Source organism: Rattus rattus, chromosome 1, assembly GCF_011064425.1.
Source record: "Rattus rattus isolate New Zealand chromosome 1, Rrattus_CSIRO_v1, whole genome shotgun sequence".
In the NCBI taxonomy this organism is placed as follows: Eukaryota; Metazoa; Chordata; class Mammalia; order Rodentia; family Muridae; genus Rattus; species Rattus rattus.
The window spans coordinates 197,665,957-197,680,299 of NC_046154.1; the positions used below are offsets into that span (position 1 = coordinate 197,665,957).

General features: G+C 42.5%; 1 protein-coding gene across 1 annotated transcript in view; it reads left to right on the top strand.

Moving 5' to 3' along the window:
* The first annotated feature begins 673 nt into the window (after nt 1–673).
* Nucleotides 674–14,343, top strand: part of Grip1 (glutamate receptor interacting protein 1) — a 383,638-nt gene continuing 369,968 nt past the window's right edge. The window contains exon 1 of the mRNA XM_032912970.1: nt 674–1,782. Coding sequence (XP_032768861.1) covers nt 1,650–1,782 — 133 coding nt within the window. The 5' untranslated portion in view covers nt 674–1,649. The remainder of the gene's footprint in view (nt 1,783–14,343) is intronic.

Sequence of the window (14,343 nt, forward strand, 5' to 3'; positions counted from 1 at the left end):
TAACAGAAGGATTCAGAACCCAAGGACGGCGATTTTTGTTGTTGTTTAAAGATGTTCATGGAACGTTTTATAGCATCTTTTTTTGTCAGCATCATTAGGTCCGTATCTCTCGATGCAAATAGAGCCTTCTCCAGCACACAAAATGAGAAACCTCAAAGCCTAGGGGAATTTCATGGGAAGAGTGGATGTGACTTTCCAAATAAAATTGTCCCTACTTCATTGTGAGAAATCTATATCGGAAGTTGAGCCCTGCCTGAGGGTAGAGGAGAGATCAGTCGCCTGTGAACCTAACAACAGGTAGGAGGAGGACAGCCTGCCCCCTTGGGATGGCCGTGCACACTTGTTATGATATTGTTATTGAACAACCATGATTCAGTCAGACGCATTTCTTTAAATTACATTTCTGGGAACAAGGGCCTGAGGAGTATCACTAGTTTGCTGGGTAATATAGTGACACGAAGGATGAATTAGACTGGGAACCAGTTCCTAGTGTTAGAAACCCCCCACCCCTGCAGAGCCCTTAGGGAGAAAGACCCTAGGAGAGGGATTACATGGGAGTCTTGCCTATCCAGGCAACTTCTGTCCTTTGGCCTCAAGTGGTTTTGATGGAGCTGCTTTTTTCTTTTTTCTTTTTCTTCTTAAGTCGTTTGTGATTTTTAAAGATAAGATTGAAGGCTTGGACAGATACAGTTAAACGCAGTTTCACCTGCCCCTTGGCTCCTATGGTTTATTGTGAAGCAGGGGGACTGGAGTTCCAGGAGCTCCAAGTTCCCCTTCTCTGAAACCGCACGGTCCCTGTTCCCTGTATCTGCTGTCCCTAAGCCTATGAGAAGCTTCTCTGAGAAGCGCATTTTAATATTTAGATCAAACGGTGATTGGAATACATTAATGCCCAGTGGGTTTGAAAGCAGCTGCTGAGCCTTCTCCCTGCTGCTCCAATTAACACATGCAGCACACTCAGTCAGCAAGAGGGCTGAGCATATGGATGAAACCACTTCGCAGATCACTAGTGTGGCTGGCAGGAGAGGCGAAGGGTTAACTAGCCTCCCCTTTTCCTAAACCGCAGCTTTCGAGGAAGTTTTGCACACGGCTGTCCTGCTTGGAGCACAGGAATGCTCGTAGGAGTGGGTAGGATTAGCAGGTGGGCAAAGCCAGGTCTTCCCTAGTTTGGTTCAGTCCATTGACTAGCGCGCTTCCCCACCCCCGCCCCGCGATGGAGGTGTTGGGGGATGCCTCTTGCTTCAAGCTGAATTTCTTTAACTTTTGTTTGGTTTGGAAACAAGTTGAAGCCCACAGCTTTGCTGAGTTTTTTTTCCCCCTCTCTCACTCTCTCTAATTATTATCTTTTATTATCCTCTTACTTTCTTTCTCTGCCCCACCCATCCTTTAAAAAAAAAATAGTAGATTTGACAGTTTCCTGGGCTAAATGAGAAGTCTCACCAAGCTACTCCCACGCCGCTGTTGTGTTTTCTTCTGCTGTGGCTGAACTCTTGGCCTTGATGGGCATAAGGAGAAAGGCTGGGGGGTAATGTGTCCCGGTCCCCGGGCTTGGTGAGGGTCATTCATGCTCCGCAGGCTTGAAGAGCAGCTGGGCTGTCCGCTCTGCTGCTGGCTGCGCCGCCGCTGCCACGGTGCCCCGGGAGCCAGTCATGGACCGCTTCCTGGGATTTGTCAAGCAGATTCGGAGATCCAGGAGAAGAAAAGGGAAAAAGTACCGGCCAGAAGAGGATTACCAGGAGGGCTATGAGGATGTCTATTACTACGCTTCGGAGCATTTTCGAAGTAAGAGCTCCCCTCCACCCTCCACCCTCCACCCTCCACCCTCCACCCTCCACCCTCCTGGCGCTTCTCACATGGCCGGACTAACAATAAACCTTGCATGCTTCTTTACTCTTAGATGCGAAAGACTTTCCAGATGGTGTTCTGTGAAGTGCTAGATCCATCATACTTGATCTGTAGTAGTATGGCCACCGGATCATATGTAGACATGATTACCAGTACGGGTCTATACTGGTTAATATCGTAAATGTAATTGACTGATTGTGTTATTTTAAGGAGCCGTTCGAAAAAGTATCTTGTAGGTGGCTAGAATATGTTCCGTTGTAGTTGTAAAATTTTTTTCAATCATTTCACACGTGTGTGATTTCCTCTCTTTTCGAGTTAGAGAAGGTTGGTTTGTTTGAAAGTCATTGTTCGTGTTGGAGTTGACGCTCATGATTAACGCTCATAGTCCCGACTTCTGGAGTCACCCGTGATGAAGCATGTGCTGTTTGTACACGGAAGTTGAGATGATTTTCTCTGATGCATGTTCACGATCTTGTTATTAAGTTAGGGGAACTTGGCTTGCTGTCAGCTAGCAGGAGCAATACATGTAGGATAAATAAAAAATACCCACATGGAGACATTTGTAAATTGGCTTTAAAATAGCAGAGGACTAAATTTTTCCTTGTACCTGTCAGGGCTCTCGGTTCCTGGCGAGGCTTAGACAGGTCCCCATAGATTTAAAATGCCCAGAAATGCCTCAGGGCGAAGAAAGAAAGCCTTTCCCTGCCAAAATCACTGAGTTTATGTGCCCAGATGAAGGGGAGGGAGGTGACAGCTATGTGTGATCTACATTTTAAAAATTAAAATTATTTCTTATCTTCTTGAGCAAGGATCTTTATGAACTTGTACCCAGATCCCACTTTTCCCCCTTCTGGCTTTTTGAAGTCTAACCATGATTGAGTCACATTTATACCTTTGGAGCATTGTCTAATAAATAATTTAGCTCCCAATTTCTGTGGCCCTGAAAACCAGGGGAATTATTTCTCCATGACGAAACCCCTGCTGTGATTGATGGAGGCTGAAGGTTGAAAACTCACGTGATGGCAATAACACAGCAATGCAAATTGTAATCCTTTTATATTTGCCTGAACAGGACTGCTATAATGTTTCTGCACAGTGTCCTCTGGGATACAGAGGTATTTTCGTGTTATAAAGCTCTTTCATGAATAATCTATTATAATGTGGCGACAGTCTATATTTCCTAAATTTAGCTTCCCTGATATATTCTCAAATTTAACCAGGACTTGTGGCACATCACACACATGCACGTGCACGCTCTCACACGTGCGCGCGCGCACACACACACACACACACACACACACACACACACACACACACACCACACACCTAGCTGGCTTGCATGAGGAGGAGATCTGAAATGTAGAAAGTGGGGCGAGAAGAGAGCTTAAGAACACTGCTGCTTGGGCTGCTACCCCATGAACACGTTTCTTGTAATCAATGCACACCAAGTCTAATCCACGCACTCTGTGATTCGCGCTGTGCTGGGTGTGTGTGCCCAAACCGACTCAAAAGCTCTCCCATGCTTGCAGTCTACTCGTGTTGCTGAATCTTTTCAGGTTTAAAATAAATTTGCTGGAAAGCGCGCCAGCCGGGAAAACGTTTTCCAAGAATAGAGTAAAAAGATGACATAATGAAGGAAGCCATCCCCAACCATGGAGTTCAGAAACCCAGAGAGAACCCGTGCCTTACCTGATTCGTCAAGGTTGCCCTGAGGGTAAGATGCTAAACAGGCAGGGGCTTTGCCTTTGCATGTGAAAATGACTTCCCCAGAAGTGCCCTTTCTTTACTGGATGCCTTTGGAAACTTGTGAACCTAGCTGGCTGTTGGGTCTCCATATTCTTAAACTAATTATGTCACAGTGAACTGGCAAATCAAATATTAAATAGCTGTAGAAAGCATGTTGCAAAACGTAATGACCTCCCAGTGCATCTTTGGCTCCAGTGTCAGGGTCTCCCTGAGTTGGGCTGAGCGGATTCCACCTGTCTTTTACTGCTTGCATGCAGAGCAAGCTGACTCCTAAAGCCAACCTTCTCACATGGGAAACGCAGCCAGACTCAATCAATCTGTGGTGTATCTGTTTCAATTAGTCTGTGGTATAATCTGTAAGGTTGTATTCCTCGTACTTGCTCACTCCATCTACATCAAGTCTGAGAACATGGTAGAATTTATTGGTGACGTTCGCATCTTATTTAGTGATGCCATTGACTAAGAAAACTCACTAATTTTTGTAAGGAATTTATCATATGATAATGAAAAAACTGAGCGAGTAAGGTCGTCCCAGAAAATACACATCGCCCTCCCCAAATTCATCCCTCTCTGGAATGTTCTCAAAGGCTGTCTGATAGATTTTATCCGTAATGATGTATCTTCCTTTCTGGGTTCTAATTCAGAGCTTCTTCATCTTTCCTTTATCTTAGATGCCCTTCAGTTATCATAATCAATGCCCAACAGCAAATTAAGATGCTAGGAGGGACAGATGGCGTGGAATAAAATGGTTCTAGAAATGGATGATTTCTCTGCAACCCTATCAAACCTGGGTTTTAACAGTGGCAACGATAGACTGTGTATGAAGGAAAATATCTGTGCTTTATTCTGAACCAACTCGGGACACTGGGCACAAGTGGCAGAACGCGATATTTCATTCAAAGCTGCCATTGCCATTCATCAATCCTTTCACAATTTTAGAGTTGGAGTTTAAGCAAACAAGACAGAGGCCTCAGGCAAATCAAACACCCCCTGGGATTTAGTTCCTAAAATGTGACACAAGTGTCTTTATTTTTAAGGATGATTTTTAAGTATAAAATATAAATTTATACCTTAATTTCTATAATTCAGGTTTAAAAAAAAAAAACCAAACCAGGCATCCCATAGCGTCTTGCTGTGTTGGCCGGGCCTGTTTCCAGCTACTCTAGTGAGACTCCTTGTCCCAGCTTCTAGATTAGCTGATACCAAATTGTACTGACTTTGGATAAAGAGTTAGTCAAGGGGTTTTAACTGGTATTTAACCTAAATAATCCTCCTGACTGTGCAGAAGGAGCTGTCTAAAAAGCTAATGAATTTCTTTTGATTGGGAGTTATCAAAAGGTGGGGCGGGGGAGCCTTTCTATTAAGATCATGATTTATCATTGACTATTAAGGAATTTGGGAGATTTTTGGTAATCCAGAGACTTCTGAATATGTTGTGAATATGTTGATCAGTCTTAGAGCCATTCCATTTGATTGTGTCTGCCAAGGAGCACAGTTTCCTCTGGAAATTCTTGCCTAGAAGATTTGAGTGGTTTTTTGTTTGTTTGTTTGCTTGTTTGTTTGTTTGAAGAAAAACTTGACTCCATTATAAAAGTGTCATAAATTGAAGTACATCAACAGTCTAGAGACAGACCCTGAAACCAGCTTTATTATGCTTATCACTCCTTACCCCTGTAAATATTAATTACAGCTCATCTTATGGACCTTACAAACATGGCTGCCCGATCCTGTTGTTACACACATCAGATCCTTACTGGATAACATTTTTTATTCATACTGGATATTGTTCAGGGCATAAAGCAGAGGGGGGATGGGGGGTTCCTTCCCTTTGGACTGTTCTTAGCTGTGATGGAAACCTGGGCTTGCCACTGTGTCTCTGAGGAATTATCGAAAGGGAGGAACCTCTCTGTGTCTTCCCAAGGCTTCAGCCCTGCAGCTTTTGCAGGTACCTCCTGGTGTTGAATTAGGCGTGGGGTCCTCCATAGTAACTGGCCTGCTGGGTTTTCACCTTAACTTACCTGTGCTGGAGCAAAGGTGTGTGTGTGTGTGTGTGTGTGTGTGTGAAAACTGTGCCTGGCAGTGTGTAGGGACCCTTAGCTTTTCCTCCTGTGGTCACTTCCCTGTGAAACGGTAGACAGACAGCAGAGAGCATGGCTCCTGGGAGGAGCTCTTGAAGAGAGATCATTTGTATCAACACATTATCTTCACTTGTTTCATTGCTATTGTCTGCTTAGGGTGGGCTGCAATTCTCATGTGGTGAGCCTGTGCAGTAAAAACACTGTAACTGTGTTAGTTTGTTAAGACACACGTCCTGCTCAGGCAACTCGGGCTCCGAGTTTATTCAAATTTCATTTTAGAAAAAAAAAATGTTTATTTGTTTAATTGAAAAGCATTGCATAGTATACCTCTCAGGGCACAAAACAAGTTACCATGAGGCCAATTTCAGGCAGTGATATGGGTGATTGACTTGTCATTTATCCATTTACTTGTTTGCTTTGTAAAGCCATGCAAAAGTTCCCTCTCTTGCCCAGAGGACTGTCATCTGCTTAGGTCTCTCTCTCTCTCTCTCTCTCTCTCTCTCTCTCTCTCTCTCTCTCTCTCTCTCTCTCACACACACACACACACACACACACACACACACGTGTGTGTGTGTATCTTCCAGATAGACAAAGTTGATGATGTTGATATATTCTTTGGAAAGGGGCTAGCCTCTTCTGTAAGTTGGGTAGGAGCTGTGCATGTAGTATGTTTGGTTCCTTGGCCCTTGGGGGAGGAATGAAAAGGAGAAGTGGGGGGAGGGGAAGGGAAGAAGCAAGGGAAGCCTAGCCAGCCTCACTTCCCCAGCTCTGACATGCTGAAGCCGTTTGTTTCTGTATTAAAAGCCGTGTTCATGAAACTGACAGGTCTTGAATGTGAGATCCTGGGTGACCCAAGCCTTAGTCATACTTGGTTTGACTCAAGAAGTCTCTGAGGATTCGGAGAAACAACAGTTGTGAAGAAACAGGCTTGGTTAGGAAGAGGCATGTTGCTTGTTTTATTACCACCCTCCTCATTTTTCTTTTGAAAGAATTGCTTTCCATCCACAGTGCATTTGTTTTGTTGAAAATTGATTGTCTGGCATATTCCATTTGTTGGGTATTTTATATCACCAGCTTTATTGTCCCAAGCTGTATTTTTTTTCCTACAAGAAATAATTTAAAGGACTATTAAACTCAAACGTATTTTAGAATCTATGTTGTCTGACCTGTGTTTCTTAGATGATAAAACTAAAATGCCCAGCAAGTTAAGTGCTTTGCGCAGGTCCAAGTGATTCTGTGATCATCACAAAATTGGGATTAGGTGCTAGACTCCTTCACTAGGCCTCCTCCTATCTATTACTTTGCATGTACAGTTTGGCTCTCTTAGCTTTTCTGGCTTATGCACATATGAGCTAGAAACTTTCCATGACAAATTGTTTATGCTTTCAATTCTGAGTCATCTTAGTTGCTAATTAAAAATTAGAAGTCAAATCAATATGTTTTGTTTATAGGTGATATTGATGATTGATTATCAGTGACTCAAAACCTCCTTTCTGCTTCACTTCCCACCTGTCCCAAGGTTTGCAAACACAACTCTTTTGTCGTTGAATATGTCTGTGGGACACTCATGCTGGCACAAAGTTTCTCTGAGATCAGTAGAATCAGTACTGATTTGGACTTCATTTGGTAAGGTCTGCTCTCTCGTGTAGAAAATTCTCCCTCAACAGCCCAGCGTAAGGAAAAGCAGCTTTTGTTAAAACTTTCCAGTGTGAGCATACTAGATCCGAGGCAAGGACAGAGCACTGTGGGAGCCTGTGCTTCCTCTAAACAGGTACAGGTGTCACGATGGGTCGCTGACGTAGTCAACAACACGTTACAAGTTCAGAGTCTTCACCCTGACCCAAATAACTGTAGACAGTAGCGAGTGTAGTGCACTGAGTCTGTGTCTCCCCTCTGCTTACATTCTCCGTTCACGGGCAGAGCATATGGTGGTGAATAATTCCTTCAATGCTATTTTTACCTTAACTCTACAAACTCGAAAGATCTTCGTACTGGGCCCACATTCCATGTGCCTTTCTTTGCTTTTCTTTTTTCTTTATTTTGACTTTCCATTCCTTTCCTTTCTTCCTTTCATGTAAAAGACAACCAAGCTTTTCAATTGTTTAATGAAAAGCATACTTTCATGCTCTCTGTCTGTGCGGTATGTTGGGCACCTATTTGTCTTCCTTGGAAGTACTTTTTCTCCTTCGGGAAAGAGCAGTGTTCATATTTAAAATACTTCTGTTTCTTCTGCTCTAGTTCTGTCGTTATTGGTTGGTCAAATCTGCTGTGATTATAGTATGCACTGCTCATCTTATAGGGATTGGTTTGGGAGTGGGCACACAAAGCAGATCGGGTCCAGCATAATGGTCCACCGCTTGGAAGTTTGTAAATGTGACTGGATGCCATGATGCACAGAGAAGCCACCTGTAGGGTCAGAACAGCGAACATATGTAGTAGAGGGGAAACTTAAGTTTTTCACGGCCACCCAAACTGCCCAGAGTGAGAACTAATTAGACATAGGAGTATAGCTTACATTGGCCAATTTTGGATTAAACCTAGAAGCATAGCTTACATTGGCCAATTTTGGATTAGACCTAGAAGCATAGCTTGCATTGGCTAATTTTAATCCAGTAGTGTTAGACATTTTTTTGTACTTTGAAAATGTGATTATTTATTTTCATTTAATAGCAGTAAGTTCCAGAAATGGGGGAAAAAACTCTATGGTTTTCCTGAAAGTTCTGCCTTCTATATAAAGATGGAAATCCTTATGAGTCTGAGTAACTGTGACTTTAGACGAACCATCAAGGTCTTTATACTTCTCAGTGTCTACTTTGTCCAATGAGACATGTGCTCATGATGCAGGACACTGAAGACCCGGGGGCATGGAATGACTGATGAGCCTTGTCAGTAGCCCGTGTCTCACCGGAGCGCCCACAACTCACACACAGTTATGCAGAGAGACTGTCAAGGGGGCACATTCAGGCAGATGGCATTTTCATTTAGCCGATTGTCTGTTTACCGTTCATTCCTTTTTCTTAGTTTCCTTTAAGAGCTGAATCCTGCTTAGAAGAAACCACACAAACACCTCACATAGCCCTCACCGGATAATCTACACTGAAGTTGGGGTGTGGGTGGAGACTCGATCGCACCAGTGATTTTGGATCTGCAACAGAAGTGACAGAATTCTATTCTGCTTATCCCAAGTATTATATAATCTCAAAGTCAAAAGACTCCTCTAAGTCATCCATCCCTACAGCCCAGTTATTGGAATCTGTTGATTAAAACTATCAGTTATTGGGTCTACCGATGAATAAAAATAAAGCTTAGGTTCATTTTAAATACTAAATCTATGCCAGTGTATGTTGGAGAAATTCTTTGAACTGATGTTACAGCATTATGTAAGTTAAGGACAGATACATTTGCAAGTCATATTTCATGTAGCATAAATAAGAAATACATATTTTCTCCTCCTCTTTCTCTTCCATGCCAGAACTATGGTTTGCAGATCCCAGGCAAGTGCTTGACCAGTGAAGTGCATGCTTAGCTCTGGATTTTTGCGGTTGCTATTTGGCAGTATGTCTCAATGTGTTGTCCCTCAAGCAAGCTTGCCTTGACCGTTCTACAACAGGCAAACAGGCAAGTTTGTCTTAAACTCACAAGTTTGATGCCCATGCTCCATCAGGGTTGAAATTAGATTTATGTGCCTTCATACCTGACTCTTTATTTCTGGTCTTCCCAAGAACAGAAGAAACTGGACTGGAGGTGTGGAGTGTGTGTGTGTGTGTGTGTGTGTGTGTGTGTGTGTGTGTGTCTGTGTGTTGGAGGAGTAATGGAGTAATAGCCTCGCATATTTACGGCATGGTTCCAATTCTTGGCACTGCAGAGGGAAAGGAGCATTGAGTTTTTGGAAATCATTTAGTCATTTCTATTCCTCTAGCAGAGATGGGTTGAATATCCCTGGCTCCCTAAGCCAAGATGCTCTAAAATCAGAAATCTTCGAGGATCAGCATACCACCACCAATCTATAGAAACTCGGGTACTTTTCCTCACATGGCATGTCACCGTTAAAAGTGCAAGCACACTAAGGGTACTGTACAGTAGTGAGAGGGTATATCTTAGGTAAAGTTGTTCCTCTCTGAGAAAATGAGATGGAGCTGATGCTGAAGAGACTGGATGTCTTGGTAAAGAGCTGAGAGGAGGCTGGGGAAGTTAGAAGTGTGTGTATTCACTTCCAGCCGTACTTCACTTGCTTTCTGAATATATTGTTTTCTTAATGTTTATTTGTATGGTCAGTGTTTTGAAATTCAGAGTGCATTTCTTTCTAGGAATAATAGAGTAAGAATGGTGAGAGATAAATTCAGAGTCAGGTTTGATCACACATGCCTATAAACTAGTTGACTAATGGGAACAACAACTGAGGGGGAACCTGAGTTACTGGACAAAGCCTTTGTTTGCTGAAAAAGTAGTTCTGTAGTTGTCACTCATGTACGGAAACCTTCTGTTTGCCCCAACATTACAGCATTAGGATCATGAAGTACAGCTGTGCTTTCCAGGAATGAGAACATGGTTGGTCCCACCTAGACAATGATGTCATAGAACTTAGACTTGAATTCTCTACATCACTAAGCCTGGTGCTCAGGCAAAAACTGCCCTTGCCACAAACTCAGAGCATACCTAATGTATGTGATTACTTTATTGTCTTTCTATTAATTGCATATATCAAACTCCTTCCTAGTCTTTGAGATTCATTACACTATAGAAAATGTTAAGGTTTATCTGCGTACTGGGGATGCTTGTTTCCAGGCACAAAGCCAGGTTGTAAAGGCTGTGTGTTTATACCCCACTCTACCACAGTCCCTGTGCCTGATGGGGAATAGAGCCTCAGGCCCAACCATTGTTGATTATATCTCTAGCAATAGGTAGAAGTAGAGAAATCTGTTGTTTACTGGAATGTTAGTTTTTTTCTCAGTGTTTATTGAATATGATCCATCTCTACTATGCAAAAACATAGCCAACATAAGATAAAAAAGCTTTTCTAATGATCATCTGAACTATTTTCCATGAGAAGCATCTAAGCAAGGGACTTAAAAGTCTATGCCCAACTTCAGCACTGTGGCCAATGTTTGGAGAAAGCAGGTGCCTCTGGTTGCTGCAGAGCTTGGCCTTGTGCTTTCGTGGTGTGTTTCTGTTGGCCATGGAATGTGGCTCATAAATTTTCAAGTGTTGGAAATAGCACTTGATTTGTGAAGCCCACATCAGATGAAGCTGGGGCAGCATTGAGAGTGGCACATGCTGCCAGTGTAGAAGCTGCAGCCAAAGTGCATTGTCGGTGATCCTCAAAAAAATAGATGCAGGTAGACAAACGTCAGTCAAGGTTGTTATGAATGATTCTGCTCTTAGCTATGCCATACTTTTGTAAACTGTAGTCTGGTCTGCATGCAAATAAACATCTTTTTAAAATGGCTGTGACAGTGAGACTTTGAAAATACATAAATCTATTCTTTACCCTGCCTGTAATTGTCATCATTTGATGGGGACAGGTGCCCAAAGTTGGGGTGAGATGTTTGGGTACTAAGAAGTTGGTGGTAAATTTCTTCTGTATGTGTTTATGTGAGAGAGTTTGTAGCACTGCTGTTTATGGCTGGTTTTATCTACCTATGCAAAACTTTTATGGCTTACAGGACAAAATACTACCTTTATTATAAAAATTCTCAAATATTTGAAGGTAGGTGTTCTTAGGACCATTATGCAGATAATGAAAGACATCTCAGAAGCATGGCATATGAGACCTTCTAGTCCAGCCCTCTGATTTTACAGTTAACTCCAAGGGCATAGAGATTTCCCAGCGATTATGTTTTAAGATTTCAAGAGAGAACACAACTCAGGATTACATAGTGATCTAGGAACAGTCATGAAGTAAAAAGGGTGTAATCCTGCAGCATTTGTAACCTCCTCATCTTCCATTCCCACCTCATGGCTTCGGGGTTGCCTGTCAGGAAGCTCCCTACACATGTCTCTCTCTTCTAAGGGATGGATTTGAGACTTCCACATGTGGTTGTGTAAGTACACTGCACCTACTACATTGTTTTAGTGAGTGTGCAGGCATACATACACAAATACATACATACATAGAAACACAGGGAAATACACACACCTTTCTTGTGATGCTGTCATTTTCAAACTTCAGCACCAAGGACAGTGCTTCCACCAGCAATAGATGATTCTTGCTGCAAGCGGAGTTCAATGCATTCACTCACACCCCTGCCGTACACAGAAACTCGTGGTATTTACTTCACGCAGTAACACTTTACATAGCAGGATGACTACAAGGTTTAGAAAGTGGTGCTCTGACTCGAAGAGAGCGAGTCCTCCCCTTACGCTGTTCTAATAACAGTGTCTCCTTCCAGTTATCCCACAACTCCTAACCACAGAGCCCTTTGCCTTTCTTCCCTGAGGCACTGTTCAAAGGCTCCTTCATGCTTGTAACCTCAAACCACCAGTTATGGAGTTCCACGTTAGCTCGGAAATAATCCCATGTGTCTGGAAACAGAAAAGACAGCACAAGCACCTGCTGTTAGTCTGAGCCGTTATGTGACAATGTCATCCTTTCTGCTCAGTCTTATTCTTTCATTTATCTCAAGTTGTGATTTGTGTAGGGCCATTTGCACACAATGTTTCTGTGACTTCTGCTCTTATTTAATCTCGAGTTAGAAATTGAGAACTGATGTCTCTCATTCACAACATATTTGATGGAGATGGGGACTTATCATCAGTATAATCAATTCATTAGTCCTGGAGTAGAAACCCTGACTGAACATTTTGTACAATCCTCCTGCAACAGAACCAAGAACCAAGAAATCTAAAAACATATGGTCACATGAGCATCAAAACAGGAATATAATTTGTATCGATGAGACCCAACACTCAATTATTAAAAGTGACATACTGTAAGACCTATGTATCTGTGTGAATAACAATGGCACCAGGACATGAGAGATGTCCCCTGAGACAGACTTAAGTGTCACAAATCCTAGCTATCATGGGAATGGGAAAACTACATAGAAGCTATTTGTCTTCATTCATAGTCCCAGTTACTAAGTTACATATGAGTCATACTCTTCCCACCCACAAGCAGGATAAACACCCACACACCAAGTTTACTGATGGGACATATTTCTCAAGTGGAGTGAAAGTATTCACAGGAGGCATAAGTATTTTGAGTGAATATTATTCCCAACCCTAACAACGCCGATCAAGGAACTGTTTCTGTTATTATACATATATATTGTACTATGCAGGCTGACCTTGTCTTATCCCAAATGCCTTCCTAGTGTGTTGCAATGGTCCCAGTCACTTAGCTATACAATTTTCTACATTTGCAAGGCTCTGGCTTTTATGCTTCTGCTTTTCCTTCATAAGGTTTAATGTTTCCCAAGTTATCAAAACTTGCCATGCTTTCTTAATATAGTAGTGATTTCTTTCAGATATAACACCTGACCTTAGAAACTATTCGATGACTTGGGATATTAAACATTGTGTCTCCCTCTTGTCTTTGGAGGATCACTTCCTTTGTAAAGACACTAACTAGGTCTCCATTCTATCTTCCCTTCACCTCCTTTATTTTGCCACATTTTTCTGACCATTAGCCATGAATGTTAACTTGACTAGATCCCTCCAACCTCTCCTTTCCTATCTACTTGTCAGAATGCCCATGACTTCTTTGTTTAGATGTCTGCTTCCCTGATATCACCAGGTCCCTCAACTGTTTGCCTCCCTTGAAACTTCAGCCTCCCAGCTTTGGCAGTGCCATTCTTAGCCCCAGTAGACCATCTGTGGTCTTCACACCTTCATTTGTGCTCCTGACATTGTTGGAAGGAAAAACCTCTTTAACTCTGGCGGTTGGCTACATTGCAAACTTAGGAGTTCCAGTCTTAGCTGGACTTGCAACCCTAATCATCAATCATTTGTCTTTATCTCCACTCTCAGTCATTCCCCTTCCAAAACTGCGACTCTTCCCTTCCTGCTGCTCCCCACGTTCTCAACTGAAGATGTATTTCTGGGTTCTCTTCATTCACATTTCCTTCTTTCACCCATCTCAGTTTCTTGATATTTCAAATGCATGGCTTCTACTCTTTAATCTCCAACACTCAAAGGAGGTTCCTGGTTAATATTTAAATAATTGAATGTTGACTTGTGACTCGCTGTATCCCATACCTACCATCCCATCAGAAGTTTTCCAGCTAGGATCCCCAGTGTGCCCCGATTCTAAGTTTGTGGTGTTTAAGACTTCCTTGGCTTCTTCCACATTGCTATGGTGATTGAAGATGATGCTTCACTCTGGTCCTTGGTCTTGCCTCTCTGGCTCACCCACTTCGTGATTCTTTTCTCCTCTGATCGCCTTTACTCTTGAGGCTTCTTCCACATTAACTTTCTTTGCTGTTTTGAAATCCTGGTTCTTTTTGGATTCTTGCTTGATAAACTCTCCCTGACCAATCTCATTTTCTTCTTTTCAGTTTGGTTGCCACAATGGAGCCCAAATTCTGTGTTTCTGACTGTCTTCTGGATGCTCCAGAATCTCAGATTTCAGTTTGTTCCTAACTAAACTAAAAACTTTATTTACAATCTAAACATGTTTCTTGCATCCATCTACCCCAGCTTTTGGAGTAGAAGGCATTGCCCAACTTTAGACAAA